Source organism: Podarcis erhardii (assembly GCF_964252035.2).
Source record: "Podarcis erhardii genome assembly, chromosome: 14".
NCBI lineage: Eukaryota > Metazoa > Chordata > Lepidosauria > Squamata > Lacertidae > Podarcis > Podarcis erhardii.
In genome coordinates, this window is record NC_138503.1 from 36,612,824 (window position 1) to 36,628,601 (window position 15,778).

The following is a 15,778-nucleotide window of genomic DNA, read 5'->3' on the forward strand; positions in this document are numbered from 1 at the left end:
CGCAGTTTGAGCCACTCACCACTGACGGAAGCTGCTGAAAATATCTTCCCTCTGAAGAACATGACCACAGGCCCATCTTTGGCCATGCCATCTGCCTGTGATGCTCTGGATATTCCGGCCCATGGATCCCACAATAGCAGTTGGCTGAGGTCTGACGGAGGCGTCTCAGTCGCCTACTGAAATCAGATTGAAGGGAGATCTCTGGGAGATTTGCAGTAGATTGGCAAGGATTCTGACACCCAGCCGTTAGGAAATTAGACTGCTTAGACTGCTGAAAGCTTAGGGTAACCAGGAATGGGTTTTTATGCAGAATGTGTTTGTGGATTTTGTGGTTCTAGTAAAACACAAAGCAGATCCCAGAAGCCTGAAGTCTGCCTTCCTTGCTCCAGAAGAAGAGTCAAACCTTACAACCCAGTCTTCAACACTGATTTATTTAGAGCATTTGTTCCCCACTCTTCTGCCAAAAAGGGTGCCAGAACAGCTTACACACAATCAATTAAAACAAGACAGTTCCTGCCTACAGGCGTACAATCTAAAAAAGTGTCACACAAGGGGAAAGGGACAAGGGAGGGGGGCATCGATTCTTAAGTAGTAGTTATTATAATCATCAGCTGGCATAGAAACAGCTCAAGGAAGGTGGTGCCTGAAGAAACTGGTCTGTTGGCAAAGTCTTTTGGCAATGAGCCCTGCTTCTCATCTCTCCCACTGAGGGAGCCTGGTGGAATGGCTGCTGCCAGGTGACACTTGAGGAAGAGAAAGATTTGTTTGCACCAATGTTTTTGTCTGTAATATTGGCATACCAGCATTAATAACAAGTTATTTCAGTGTGTGTGTGTGTTATGTGATATTGCCTGATCTGGCAATCAGCCAGTGGCTTGGATCTTGTAGTAGTAATTTAACACCAGCCCACTTCTGGTCATGTGGTACAGCGGTTAGAGGAACACCCAGCAGGAAGGCTCCAGACTGTCAGTATCTTGTGGGAGTCAAGTGCCTTCTGGGAAATTTAGATGTGTGCAATTGAAGAAGGCATTCAAGCGCTCTGTTGGCAACAGATCATCTTTTTAAAAAGTAACAGGCTTTTTGCGGTTAGGAAAGTGACAGGGAAAATGCATTGAAAAATGTGAAGGGGATGAATGATTAACAGAAAGATAGACGAACGCCATGCAAAGCAGGGTGAATGATTATTGCTGTATGATCTCCCTACAAACAAACAAAAATGAATGAGGTATAAAAGAGCAGTTCTAATGTAACCTGTGCCCGCATTTTGTGCAAGCAAATCAGGATGAATGCTCAATAAGTAGGTTGTTAGAAGGAGCCCCTAATTCTAAATTGCTAGTGTTCAGGATGGGACACAAAGCAGTGTGCTGCCCTGTCTGTCCCTTGTGCAAATTGGACTGGAAGCACCACCAACACAACCCTGCTTCCTCTGCGTTGCTTATGCCCATGAACTCGGGAGTTAAATCAGTCTCTCCAATGAGATGCAGCTAATTTTTATTACTGAATAAAAACATTTTGGAAATGTCAACTGTGTGTTTCTTTCCATTCTTTGGGGAAGGCTAAAATAATGACAATGCCATCTGTTCACAGATCCAAAGTTCCACATTAAGTTGTAAAATAAACCCTGGAACCTTGGTGACAATTGCTTTGTCATGGCAAAAAGAGTAATAATAATAATAATAATAATCCTGCATTCAACAGGCCGGACACACTGTAATTAGAGAAAAAACTGGCCGTAAAGAAGTGGGCAATACTGACAGTAATGGTCTAAACGGTCTTCCAGTTAATGCACTTTACTATGGAATTCTGTATTCCGTAAAACTAGCAGTTGCCTCCATATTAAGCATGGTGGGGTCACTGATCTGCAACATACGACTCCGTTAGGACAGCATTGAGATTTCTGGATCTCAGCTGTGCTGCATTTTGTTTTCAAATGGGCAATGGACCTCAAAGGGAAGTAATTGAAAAATGCAGGCAAAATATGGCTTCAGATATTTAAAATGCCAAAACGAGTGCTTAATTTGCTGAACTCTGTAGCTTCTTTCATTATACTTTTGTGGCTGTGAGTATACAGTGATCTCATAACAGAGCGGGGGGGGGGCAGATCAGCTGTTGGGTTCAAATTCTGCTCAATCTTCCACTTTCTAGTCCTTATAGTTGCAGCAATATACTTAAGAATATAGGCAACACCAGGCGAAATCTCGAAAGTTGCTGAGTAAGAACTCTAGGAATAGGAAGGGGTGGCTACAATGCCTTGTATATCTGCTTCCTCCATGTGCCATGACCACCAGAACAAGAAAAAATATGCCAAATAGTTTATTTTTTAAAGCATAATAATTTATGCAAAATATGAACTTGCACAGATAGACATGGAGTTGTTCCTCCTCAGGTGCCCACAAACATGGCTGCCTATGATTGATACCTTTGTATGCTACTTTCCCATCCAAATTCTCTTATCTACTGCACCACACTGCCCAGGAATATACAAATACATGCACATTTGTATGGTAAACTCTCAAAGAGAGACTAATCTGCTGTTCTTGTTGTTGTTACTAAGGAGACCTGGGTGACAAAAAAACCCCAACCAACCACGTTTAAAAGCCTTGTTGGAAAAGGAAAACCTTCAGGTAGGTGCCAAAAAGAAAACAGAGACAGCATTGTTTTAAACTGTTTAAAATATTGTGTTTCAATGTTGGGACCTTGAAGTGAAGGACAGGTAATAAAAACATATAGGAATAAATAATATTTAAGGGGAGGGAATTCCGAAGGATTAGGTGCCACAACACTAAAGACTCGATTCCTATATCATGTATAACAGACCTTTTGATAAGGTGTAATCTACAGACGGGCCTCACCCGCTCAGCACAGTGATCGATGGGGTATATAACGGGTGAGATGATCTTTCTGGCATCCTACCCCAAGCTGTAGGGGGCTTGATATATCAGAACCAGCGTCTTGAACTCAGCCTGCTAACTAATTCATCTGTGCAACAGTTCCTGCTCTGCTTGGTGATAAGGGTGCATGAAATTCCCTTGCAAAGCGGTGCCTGGGGTTTCGCTCTGGGGAAACTTGCTTTACTCAGTGCCTCTCCTTTGTCAGCCTCTTCTGAAAGATTCCAGCGATGCAGTTGGATCAGCACATGGGGACCTCTGCTGGCCACCCAATCAATATGGACAAAAGTGTAGAGTGTAGTCGTTTTTTAAAAAATAAAGCTCGCGGCAGCTTTCCCCTTAAGTCAAAGTAACAAGTAGTTTGGGCTGTCAAACTCTATCAGGAATAGCTTCCATAAGAAAGCTAAAAGGTCATTTAAATCAACTCTGAGATGAAGCAAGGCTTAGAAGAGACTTAATTCTTCATATCTTTATAAGGTCATTAAAAAAAATTCTAATTAGAGAAACAGAACCAAAAGGAGGTTGAACTGGGGAGAGCCTCAGGGGTTTCATGTATTTCATTCTCATAATTGGGAAAACTGGCAAAGGCTCATCTGTGACAAAAGAGGTTAAGCCGAGCTCCTTCCTAGCATGTCTAACCTCACATCTCCCATAAAAAAAGTGCACCATGTTGATTCTTAGGTCCCAAATCCAGTAATAAAGCCGTCCTGGATCTCACTCAACATGTGCAGACACAGACACTTACTTCTGAGAAAGAAAGGGAGCTGAAAGGACTACAAACCTGAAGGGGAAAGGAAGGGAGTTTAAATCCAAATATTCTGGGATACCACAACACCAATGATTTACTCTTAAAGCAGGCTTACAAGTTAGCTCAAGGAAGTGATTACCCCATTAAGAATTGTGCCTGTGTCATTTTGTGGCCTAGCAGAAAAATGGATGTTTTGAAAGGCTTTCCCAACACGCTCCCCAAAAGCAGTTCCTGGTGACCATGCAACTGTGTGTTTACGCGCCTGATTTAATTCATCTGTTAATTTATCAAAAATCAACCAGAATGAGTGTTGGAGCTCTGATTACCTCGCTGCCAAATTCCATTTTCATACAACCAGCCACAGAACTGAATCTGAACACAGATTAGCTCCCAATTTAGCTCAACCAGACCAAATTTAATTCACAGTTAACATTTCCGCAACGTCAAAAGGAACAGAAGCAGAAAAGGGATTCCACAAAAGAACAGAGGGCTCTGCCTCCCTATAGGCAGCAAAGAGGGGTGAGCTAAGGATAGAGAGAGCGCACAATGTCTAGATTTCCCTCCTGGCACTAAATGAGCCGAGACCATTAATGTAATTGCTAATGTACTTTTATTTTTATTTTATTTTTTTTGAACAAGAAGAAGAGTGTTACTTTCTAAGCACCTTCATTAGGCAGTGAAGGGCTTCTAAGCTCCTCCAGTGTAATTACCATTCAACTCAATTACTGAGATGTATTATGAACAACCAGCAAGATTACAGTATTCCAGGTCTAGGGGAGTCACTCCTAATCTACATGCCGGGCCACACCAGAATGACATAAAAGAACCACGAGGCAACCTTGAGAAATAAAGGAAATAATTTAAACCTCCCTTGGGAGCACAAAGCTCTTCCTCAGGGTAGAGGTTGCCTACATGATTCACTGCTCTGGCCTTGACACAACAGAGCATCAGCTTTGCATGCAGTAGGTGATAGGTCCTCGACATCTCCAGATATGGCTGGGATAGTGCTCTTCCTGAAATCTTGGAAAGCCGCTGCCATTCAGTGTAGACAATACTGAGCTAGATGGACCAATGGTCTGACTCTGTATAAGACAGATTCCTGTGTTCCTAAAAGGAGTAGTCCAAAGGCCAGCTGGGCCAAACATTCCTCCCCACTTCTACTCTTGCAGGAACATTTTCTGCTTGCAAAAGGGCGAGGGAATTTTTTCATCCATTTTCAAGTGGGTGGAGATAACAATAAAAATAATTTAATTTAAAAAATGGGAGGAAGTAATCACCATTTTGAGAAAATGTGGTAGGGGGTTCCAGTTTTGTTTTGAAAACACTCTATAAAGCTCCACTACCCCTTTGAAGAGGTGGCAAAGTCACAAAGAGCAACCCAGTGACAAAGATATCTACGAAATGACTCAATAGGCACTGATGTTCCATCGTAACACTGCATCAGCCCCAAGAGCATTGTTGTATCATGGTTGTGTCATCAGGATTGCATTGGTTCAAAAAAAACAACAACCCCACTATGATGCTCCTTGCAATCATGGTGATTCCGATAAATAATCATCAAGAAATCATGGTGATTTTGATAAATAGCCTTCAAGAAACGATCAATCATCAGGACTGATTGCATCATTCCAAGAAAGATTGCAACTGTATCACCACCAATGGCATTTGCTTAATTCGTAGGGGCATTGCTGGTAAGTAAGTAAGTAAATAAATAAATGGCTGTCTCCACTGTCCCCACCCCCCAAATATATTTTTCATCATCCACTATGAAATAACGATGTTATCTGGCATATCCTTCTGACCCATCCCTACTCACCAACCTCCCAAAATGAGAGAAAAACTCTGGGCCCAACACAGTACAGAGTGACCAATTTCCACGCTAAAAAAGAGGACCAAAGAAGTCAAGGATTGGCATAAGTTGTGCATATGTTAATTTATATGTACACATTCAAATTCAGAAATATAATTTAAACAGAAACATGATATATGTCACCAGTGTGCTTGCTCAGTCTTCCTGGGGACTGGCAACTTCAAGGCCCCTCCAGCTGTCCCTTCTGATGGTTCTTTATCTTTAAATCAAACGAGGACTAGGCAGCCCTTAAAATAAGAGGACTGTCTTTTGTAAAGAAAGCCACATGGCCACCTTAACACTTTAGCCCAGGAATCATAGGAACCTGCCTTATACTAAGTCAGACCATTAGTCTATCTAGTTTAGTACGGTGTGCACTGACTGGCAGTGGCTCTCTAGGATTTTAGGCAGGATTATCTCCCTGCCGTACCGTAGGACCTTCTGTATGCAAAGCAGATGCTCTACCATTGAACCACAGCTCCATCCCTTAAGACTTAGTCTTTGGACTAATGTAAACAGCCCTGTGGTTGGTTTTTTATGTAGACAGAGAAGTAGCCAGCAGGCAAAAGGTAAAAGATGGGGCTGAGAATGGACTGTTTGTCAGAAACCAGATCAGGAAGATAAGGATGGATTGCGAGGGCAAGAAACAGAAGACCCAGTCACGGATGAGGCGAGGTGAACGTTTGGTTAGGCCTGCCCAAAAACGGCACATCCGATAATCAACTTGAAAAAAGGGGCACTGTGGAAATGTGGTGCCTCAAAATTTATTTATATTTCTCTTAGTCATGCTCCTTTCCAAATCTCTAAGGACACAGCTGCCAAATTATAACTGCTTTGGTTTCACATGTCAAAACAATTTAATTCTTCAATCTGTGCATGAATCAAAAAGAGGAAGGGAAGAATATTCCAATCTGAGATGCAGAAAACACGGCTGTCAGACCTGTCTTGAAAAGGACAGCTGCATGTGGACCAGTGATGCCACTGCCTCTTCCCTTTCTAAATGTTTTATTAGCAGATGTTTATGAAGAATAAGGAGCTGTCAGACAGAAGAGGCATGCGTGGATTGCAAGCTGTGTGGAGCTCTTCAGAACCTGCCACTGTGCTAACGGTGTATTGTGAAGTGAGCTGTAAGTGAAAGAGTTCTCTTTTTATTATTGATTTATACAGAAGAATCGAGTCTACTGATCAGATTTGCAGATGACACAAACCTGTGGAGGGCTGCTAAAATAAAAAATAAGACTCTGTAGGATACGGTTGAATATGAAATGATCTTGATAAATGACAGAACTGCAGAGAAAGGGAAACTGAATGAAGACAGATGTAAAATATCAGAGAGTGTGAGATTGTAGACTCAACAGCTCATTCTTTTCTTCTCTTTGGGTCAACAAGAGAACAGGCACTTTTCAGCCTGAACATGCAATGCTCCTACTTGGTTACAGCTGACATGACCCTGGTCTAAAGAACAACTCGGAGACTTAAAGGTGAAAGCTGTCCCAAAGCAATGGCATGTTCCAAGATTCAGATGAAGCCCTGGCTGGCAAAGAGGAGTGAATGGCAGATCTAGAAGTCAGTGAGTGGATAGCCTTCAACCAGTGGCTAGGGACCCTATACTATGTAAGTCACAGCCTGGTCCAAGGTGGATCATGACAGCAGCATTACCACCATGCAAATATTTGGTTAAAAAAAAATAGGAAAGGGATCCCTAAATGTGTGTTTACGTTAAAGGTTGGTCCTGAGTTTGAAAAGATGGGAGACTACTAGCCTAAACCATTTGATGAGTTGTTCTGCTAACGGCCCAAGATGTCTCATTCCGCTCCAGAAACCTGCTCTTCAGAGCTGGAAGGGATATTGTAAGGTTACTGCTGGGGACAGGCCCACTGAAATTAATGAACCCAAGTTAGTCTTGCTCATTAATTTCAGTGGGTCTTCTCTCATTGGATGCAACCCAAAATATAGAGAGCCCCAAGGCAGAATATTTGAGCAGCCAATTGAGATCTCACAATTTTAGCGTTGTACTTTATTGAAGGCACTGGTTACCATTTGGGAGCTGTCCGTAGTCCTGAAGGCCTAGTGGTAAACCAGGGGGCAACTTCTGATAGTAGTGTGCATGTGTGTCACATAACTAAATGCTCCTCCAGAAAACAAACAAACCTGGAAAATGACCATGCTATGAAGAAGTTTAGCCTTAGAACCCTGTCCCCTGACATACTGATTTTATTATGAGCATGGAATTCGTTGTACAGAGCAGAATTCAGTTATGAGAGCCAGAAGACAACCAGGGTTGGAAGGAAGCACGAGATCCCTTTGAGAAGAAGGCTGCTCTCTGGCTATTCTGTGCTACTGACCGTATGGAATAAGATGGGGGTCTGTTCTGCCATGGGCTGCTTTCCAGTGGTGGAATGCTGAGGTTTTAAGTTTTCCAGCTGCTCCTTGAGCCTCTGTTTCCTGTGCTTCTCTTCTGCCTGCTTTTCTTTTTGGCTTTCTTCTGTCCTACAAAATGCAAGGAGAGGGACATCATGTTGCATTATTATTCCAGTTACATGGTGACCTTGCCACCTCCAACAACCACTTGGTTGGCTTCAAGAGAAGATGAAACAAATTCATAGAAAACAAAGCTATCAATGGCTACTAGCCATGATGACTATGTTTTACCTCCACTGTTAGAGGCCATACGCCACTTAATGTCAGTTGCTGGGACTCACAAGTGAAGAGAGAGTTGCTGAACTCAGGTCCTGTGCTTTTGAGATTCCCATGGGCATCTGGCTGACCACTGTGAAAAACCAGGGTGTTGGACTACATGGACCTTTGGTCTAATCCAGCTGGCTCATCCTACGTTCTTCCAGTGTCATACCTGGCCCTGACCTGGTGCCATACACTGTGTCTTCAAGGGACAAGCCAGATACTTCGCCACTCGAGGGCCTCGAGGAACAGGCAGCATCTCTTAGAACCAGGGCTGAAAAGCTCCTTGAAGGGCCCTCCTAGTCTCTGGATCATGTTTTGGATTTTGACTGTGATTTATTGAACACAGAAACAATCCTAATTTCACTTTCATTCAACCCATCTCCTTTTTCGTATTTCCCAAGCTAGGCTTTCCTTAGCTGCCCCCAATCCCTGTGTCCCATATGCCACTGACTAGGGTACACTTCTTATTACACATTAGACGAAATGACCATCATCTACTGTTCTGAGCTGGTGTTATTTGATTGTTAACGCATCAGGCCCAAAGTATAGAGAGATGGTCCTTTATCTGCTGAGTGCTATTTGTATGAAAATTGCTTATAATTGGAAGAATTCCCAGAATCCCCATACTGGACAACTGGCTAAATAAAGCATGGGACGCAGCTTGCATGGTCAAACAAACCAATATCATCAGAATTGAGAGAAGGCAGGCAGGATTATGACCGTTTTGCTGAAAAAATTGATCAGCTTTATTCTCTACTAGGGGAATAAGATACAGGGAAATATGAACCCACACTCGTTGTTTATTAAATTTATATACTACCCATCCTAAGATCACAGGGCGGTTGTTGAGAGTGCTTTGAAGCCAGATTGAATTTATAATTGTAAATAACCTTTAAAGGATTAAAACAATATTTAATTTTGTATTCTTTTTCATTGACTAAAAGTGAGGCTATTTTGTTGAAGATTTTTAGTGTATGATAAAACAGTAGTTAACTTTGGGGGTTTTTTGTCAGTTGTGTTATGATGTCAACATGGTTTTTGTGTTTATACAATTTTTATTCTTATTATAAAAGGAGCAGGTCCAGGGTGAAAAGGCCCAGGTTCAAACCTCCACTCAGGCATTCACTCTCTTTCAGGCTAGTCTACCTCACAGGGTCGTTGTGGAGATTAAGGAGTCATGTAGGCCAACCTAATTTCCTTGAAGAGAAGGCAAGATATACTGTAAATACAGTTAATATCTAAAGAATATTCCAGGCTACCTTGGGTATCCTGTGTCTTTGTCTGCAGAATCTCGAAGTGTCTCTCTGTTTGACCCTTTCTTGCTTTCTTCCTTGAGTTCTCTTGAACTCCTCGCCACACTGTTAAGATTCAGAGCAGAGAAGCTTCTTGCACTAGATTCTGAATTCCCTGGCCCCGTGGAGGTCGGTCTCCTCAGTTTCAGGCTCCGTCTTCTCCTGACTTCCAGCTGGTCATTTTCTTCTGAGCTCTTGAGATTCTGGCACATTTCCTTGTCCTGGGCAACTGATGAAAACTGAGATGTCTTGCGAAAGTAACGGAGCTGCTGCAGCAGAAAGCTTTTCGCGGTGCAACCCTTGCTGTGAATGAAAGCAAAAGTGCTGCTCAGTCAAACCTTACCTAAAAGATCCTAACTCCGTGGGAGTTGGTTTGAACCGTTTTCTGCCTCACTGCCTGGTCAGGGCATTAAGATCAGCAAATTGAACCTAGTTACCCAGCCTGGTCATTCTTAGCTTGTGGAAACACAGAGGAGGGCTCTACCACTGGCAGCAGGAGCTTTCTATAATGCCCTCTCTGTTGACATACTCTCCGTATTGGCATCCCACCAGCTTTTGAAGATGCACTTGTTCAGGCAACTTTCTGAACCTGAACTTCCTGACCCAATTGTTCTTTGAATTGCTTTAATTGTCATGATTTTAAACAGGCTTTTGTAAAATAATAATAATAATAATTTTTAATTCTGGATGCTTTTAATGTTCTCATGGAATTGCTTTATTTTGTATTTAAATGATGTCTGGGTTTTAAAATTGATTTCTTGCTCACTGAAACAAGATGTTTTGAGCATGTAACACCAGTCCTGACTGCACTGGCTGGTAATTAGTTTCCAGGCCCAATTCAAAGTGCTGGTGTTATCCTATAAAGCCTTCCATGGCTCAGGACCCCAATACCTTACGGAATGCCTCTCCCGATAGAAAATGATCTGGACCCTGCACTTGTCATCTGAGGTCCTTCTTTATGTCCCGCCCCCTCCCTGAGAGTTCGGAGGGTGGCAACACAAGAATGAGCCTTTTCTGTGGTAGCTCCCTTTCTGCATGCCTTTAGGTGCCAGGCAAAAACATTTCTCTTTAGCCAGACCTTTGGCCATTAAATAATCTATGGCCAGTTAAAAGTGAGGGGACTGTTATTATGATTATTTTATCATTACGCAGTCTATCATTATGCTTTGTATTATGTTTTGATCATTATGCACTGTAGAATCATAGAATTGTAGAGTTGGAAGGGATCATCACCTAGTTCAACCCCCTGCAATGCAAGAATAAAATGTGTTCCTAATACTGTACGCCTCCCTGGGTTTTTTTGATAAAGGGTTGTATATACATTGAAATAATAATAATATTAATAATAATAATAATAATACTTGCAAACCACTTAGAAGCCATTTGGGTATGTAAGTGGCGTACAGTATTATTATTATTATTATTATTATTATTATTATTATTACTACTACTACTACTACTGCTACTACTACTACTACTACTACACAAATCAGTACAAGATGTCAAGCAGGGTAATGAAGACCTGGGAGCTGAAACAAAATGTTGCAGTCTATTCTCATCGTCTAACAGGAATGCTGCTGTTCAAGTTTCCAGTTGACCAGCATGCCCTCCCCTAGGATATTATAAGCTAGAAGGGGATGAAAGAAGATATTCTGCTCCCATCCACCCCCAGCCTTTTTTCCCAAGAGATGCCCACATTCTGTACCTACTGAGCATGCTCAATCATCATAAGTTTTGTATGTTTTGGCTCTATTTCTCTCAGCCGTGGTCACGCAAGTTCATTATGAAAGGAAGCAATCCCACTGTAATAGAGCTGAAGGGCTGTGCATCTGCTATGATCTCGTGAGAGAGAGAGAGAATGCACAGAATTCAGATTCACGAGCTTCTTGGGGCCAGCAACACTTTTAGGAGCATACCTTAAGACACTCTGCCCAGTTGCTGTTGACCTGTGGCAGTTCCTCATTTGTGGAATGCCTTCCCTAGTGAAGCACATCTGTCTCCCTCATTAGTGACTTCAAAGAGGAATTTAAAAACACTCCTATTTACCCAGGACTCTGATGGCTGAAAGACACAGTTCACTCAAGGCACTCCTCCAAAACACACTGTTCCTGGCAACCCTGAGATCACTGCTTGAGAGAATGTTTTCCACCATTTTTAGAATGCTTTTGAAAATATTTTCCATTATTGATGTGTTTGCCACCCTGGGCTCCTTCAGGAGGAAGGGCAGGATAGGAAACCTGTTTCATACAGGAACACTCACAAAAGAGCCCAGATCAGCTGCAGTGCAGTTGGCAAACCTGAGTTTGGTGCCAGATAATCTGTGAAAAGGCCCTTAGTGTTCAGTTTTTAAAAGCCAATTTAGCAGCGCCTGTAAAGCTCTGTGTCAGTTGGTCTTCCTTGTGACTGCAGAAGAGGCCTGGCTCTGGAAAAGCATCTAATTCTTGTCACGTTAGCAGTTCATGGAAATGTGGGATGTCTTTATTCTGTACCGTGATGGTTGGGGAAACTCTTTCATCCCCTCTTCCACTTTCTCTCGGTCTGTCACTTCCATTTCCTCCTCCTCCTCCTCATCTGTGGAGCTGCCACTCGAGCTACAAAGAGAACGAGAAATCCCATTAATGCTTCATTACTGATTGCTCCCGTTCTCTATCACAGTACCCAAAGACTGGATCAGAGCGTTCATGCCACCAGATATTGTTGGTAACAAGTTCAATGCAAACTGGGAGTTGAAGAGGCGTTTCTGCAGCAGATATCCAGGAGACATGGGGGGGGGGGTTGCTCTGTGGGAAGACAGGGGAAGGCAAGCACTACTATGCTATAAGATCCAGTATCCTGTAATATGACATATGCCTGTTCTACTGATGAAGCCTAGGATGGTGAAACAAGGCAAATACTCCGGAAATCCTTGTCTTAGACTCTGTGAAAGGATTCTGTGGAACAGTAACAACCCTTCATGTGGATTATTGGACTCTATAAACAGACAGGTGGTATAGATACTGATGTTGTAATCTTGAGCCATTGTACGGACCTTATGCATGAACTGACTAGAGAATGAACTGATCCACCGGGTCCTCTGTTTTTTTTGTTGAACTTTGAGACTTCTGTGGAAATCTACAATTTGATACAATGAATAGTATACCTTATTTATTCAAAAGTACAACCGGTTACGTCTTGTGTGTTTATTGAGTATGTTTCACGTAACCATAGGTTTGTTGTTGTTGTTTTGCTCTTTAGCATAGGCCACTGGTCACTGGTGAAGAAGCTTTCTTTAGTCTGAGGGCCGCATTCCCTTGTGGGCAAACTCCTGGGGGGTCACATGTAAATGATGGATTAAGCCAGAGGCAAAAGTGAGGAGAACAACAATCTTGTAACCCTTGCCTTTATGTGGAAGGTTGCATTCCAGCCACACAAATGCCATGGGTTTCTTTTACCCCTACACACACACACACACCTCTTGATCATCCATCTAGATATGCAAGAAGCAGTATTGCAGCTCAAGGACACATTCCAGGAAGGCAGAAGCACTTGAGGAAGGGTGGAGTACGTCCAGTTTCAGAAGTGGCCTGGGGGCAAGGGGTTGTGGCCTGGAATGTGTCCTGAGGGCTGGACAGAGAAGTCTGGAGGGCCACTTTTGGACTTGATGTACTTGAACCTCACTTCTGAAAACAGAACACATAATGAAGTGAACAGCATTGCTTCCGCATACCTCTAAAAGGGTTCTTCCGCACAATCTGATGTAGTCAGAACTACAAAGGAATATTGTGTGCCCTTTCATGCTCAGAACTCAGTTTTTTAATAGTTAGAAGAGCTGCCTTGTAATTTTATTTTATTTTTACCCACAGAATATTACAGGCAATTGCATGAATGACTACTTTATATTTATGGCTTATGATAACAGGCAATGTAATTAAGCCCCTTTGCCCATTCTACAGTAACCTCCTCCTAACTCTTGATTAATATTGCCCTTGGGCCTTTTTCATCTCCCTTTACTATTCTGGTGCTGGGAATCCTTCTATTTCAAGGAGAAAACACATCAGCAGCTCCCCTGAGATCCTCTGTCAGAATGGTTCAGTACTGCGTTCCCAGAATTCACAGAAAGGCATCATCCAGCACTAGTGCATTTAAAAACCAATCCTGCTATTTCAGAGACAATAAAAACTGGTTTCCCAGTTTGCGTTTTCTTAAAATCAGCCTTGGTCATGAGATGGAGTGTGACAGGTGAATCTGAATTGAATTCATATTGCCATATTAAATACAAAGATCAACAGAACTGCAGGATGTGGACATAAGACAGGGATGGGGAAGCTGCGGCCTTCCAGATGTTGATGAGTACGAATTCCCATCAAACCCACTAAGCAGGGCCAATTACCAGGGAATGCTGAGAGCTGGAGTCCAACAACATAGAGGGTCATAGATTCCCCAGCCCTGGCACAAGATGATTCAACAAAACTGGCTGTCTAAAGGGGGGAAAATATCCACCATTTCTCAGTTAAGCTTGAGTTATGGTGGATACAACTATGAGCAAAACATAGCCTTTGTATGACATGGGCATCTCACAGAAAGGGAGAATATATTTACAGCAAGATGCCATACACCAAGTCACAGATGACTAGTCCATCTCGTTCAGTACTGTCTACAATGACTGGCAGCAGCTTCCTAGAGTTTCAGGCAAGAGTCTTTCCCAACACTACCTGAAGATCAGATGTTGTGGAACTACAGCTCCCATCATCCCTGGCCATTGGCCATGCTTGCTGGGGCTGACGGGAATTGCAATTAGTTCAGCAACATTGTGGGGGGGCTCCCCCACACCTGCTGTAGACACTGGGTGTTGAACTTGAGACCTTCTGCATGCAAAGCAGATGTGCTACAAGTGCTCAGGACTTACTTCAGAACCTGGACTTGTATGCCTGCTTGTAAGGATTCACTTGGCAGGTACAAGACACAGGGCCTTTTTATATGGAAGTCCTCAGACTACAGAAATCCCCAATTAAATGTGCATGGTCTCAGCACAACCAACCTTTGGCCTTACCTGCACCATACATTTAACACACTATAATACTACTATAAAGAGTTATGACTCCCCCCACGCAAGAATTGTGGGAACTGTAGTTTTTTCAGGGTGCTGAGAGTTATTAAGAGATCCCCATTCCCCTCAAAGAGCGGAGAGAAGCCCAGCACCCAGCCCAGATTTGTGAAGGGTGTTTTCCGGGACTGCCAACCAGTTAAAATAACAATGTCGCTTGACAAAGTCTGTTCAGTTTAAATGCATTTCCATGGTGTCAGACTCTCACAATATAGGTAGCTTTCTGCAAAACTGAAGAAAGTGTACAATAACATGCACAAGCTACTCCTCATCTCCAGAATAAAAGGCCATCTTTACTCTCTCTCTCTCTCTCCCTCTCTCTCTCTCTCTTTCATTCCAACAAAATGCCAGAACCAACTCAATATCCCCTTGACTTGCAGCCCCACTGATCAAAATGAGCCCCTGCTAGCTGATCAACAATAGCTCTAATTCATTAACCAACCATTTATACTGATTACTGCTGACAGTCCTAGTATTTCCCACACAATTCTTCTGCTGGAAATCAAAGGTCTGGCTCCATCGGACATGTATCTAATGAGAAGGAAAAGAGGCCCTGCCAAGGTGGAAAAGGACCTAAGAAGCTGCCTTGTGCCAAGTCAGACCAACGGAGGAACAATAGGAGAGATTTGATTTGGTTCACATTCAAATGTGAACCTACCTAATTTGCACTTTGTGAAACATCATGCAAACCAAAACACAACCATCCTTCAAAGTTCAAACTTTTCAAAATTTCGCAGTGCTGTTCTCCAGCCAAGCAGTGCGCACAAAAAGGCATAAAGCACAAAGACGCACACATCGGTGAGGGGAAAAAACATACAAAAATGCCTTATATTAGAGAAAATTGCTCTACAAATATGTGCTTTTTAGACAAAATTGCATACAAACACATGTCTACTAGGACAAAATTTGCACTAAAATACTGGTGAGTTTTCATGAGGACTTTTAAAGAAATCAATCAATCACAAACCAGTGTGGAAACATGGAGAGCTAAATGTAAGACTGGGAAAAGGAAAAGCAGAGAGAAACAAAAACTGAGATTTGTCCATCCCTATCTACTCCAGATGCCACAGAGGACTCAAGAATGTGTCTTTCCCATCATCTATACCTCATCCTTTTCAATAGCGATTCCATTGCACTTGAGACCTTCTTCAGCAGGCATGGGGGAACCTCTGGCCCTCCATATATTGCTGAACTACTGCTCCATTCAGTGCCAGCAAGCATGGTGAAGGGCCAGGA

General features: G+C 42.7%; 1 protein-coding gene across 4 annotated transcripts in view; it reads right to left on the reverse strand.

The window, feature by feature from the left end:
• DNAAF8 (dynein axonemal assembly factor 8) overlaps positions 1-15,778 on the reverse strand; it is a 92,065-nt gene that overhangs the window by 66,491 nt on the left and 9,796 nt on the right. For all 4 annotated transcript variants that reach the window (XM_081839508.1, XM_081839507.1, XM_081839506.1 and 1 more), the window contains exons 7-9: positions 11,949-12,050; positions 9,427-9,762; positions 7,831-7,975 (exon numbers count right to left, since the gene is read on the reverse strand). In XM_081839508.1, coding sequence (XP_081695634.1) covers positions 7,831-7,975; positions 9,427-9,762; positions 11,949-12,050 — 583 coding nt within the window. The remainder of the gene's footprint in view (positions 1-7,830; positions 7,976-9,426; positions 9,763-11,948; positions 12,051-15,778) is intronic.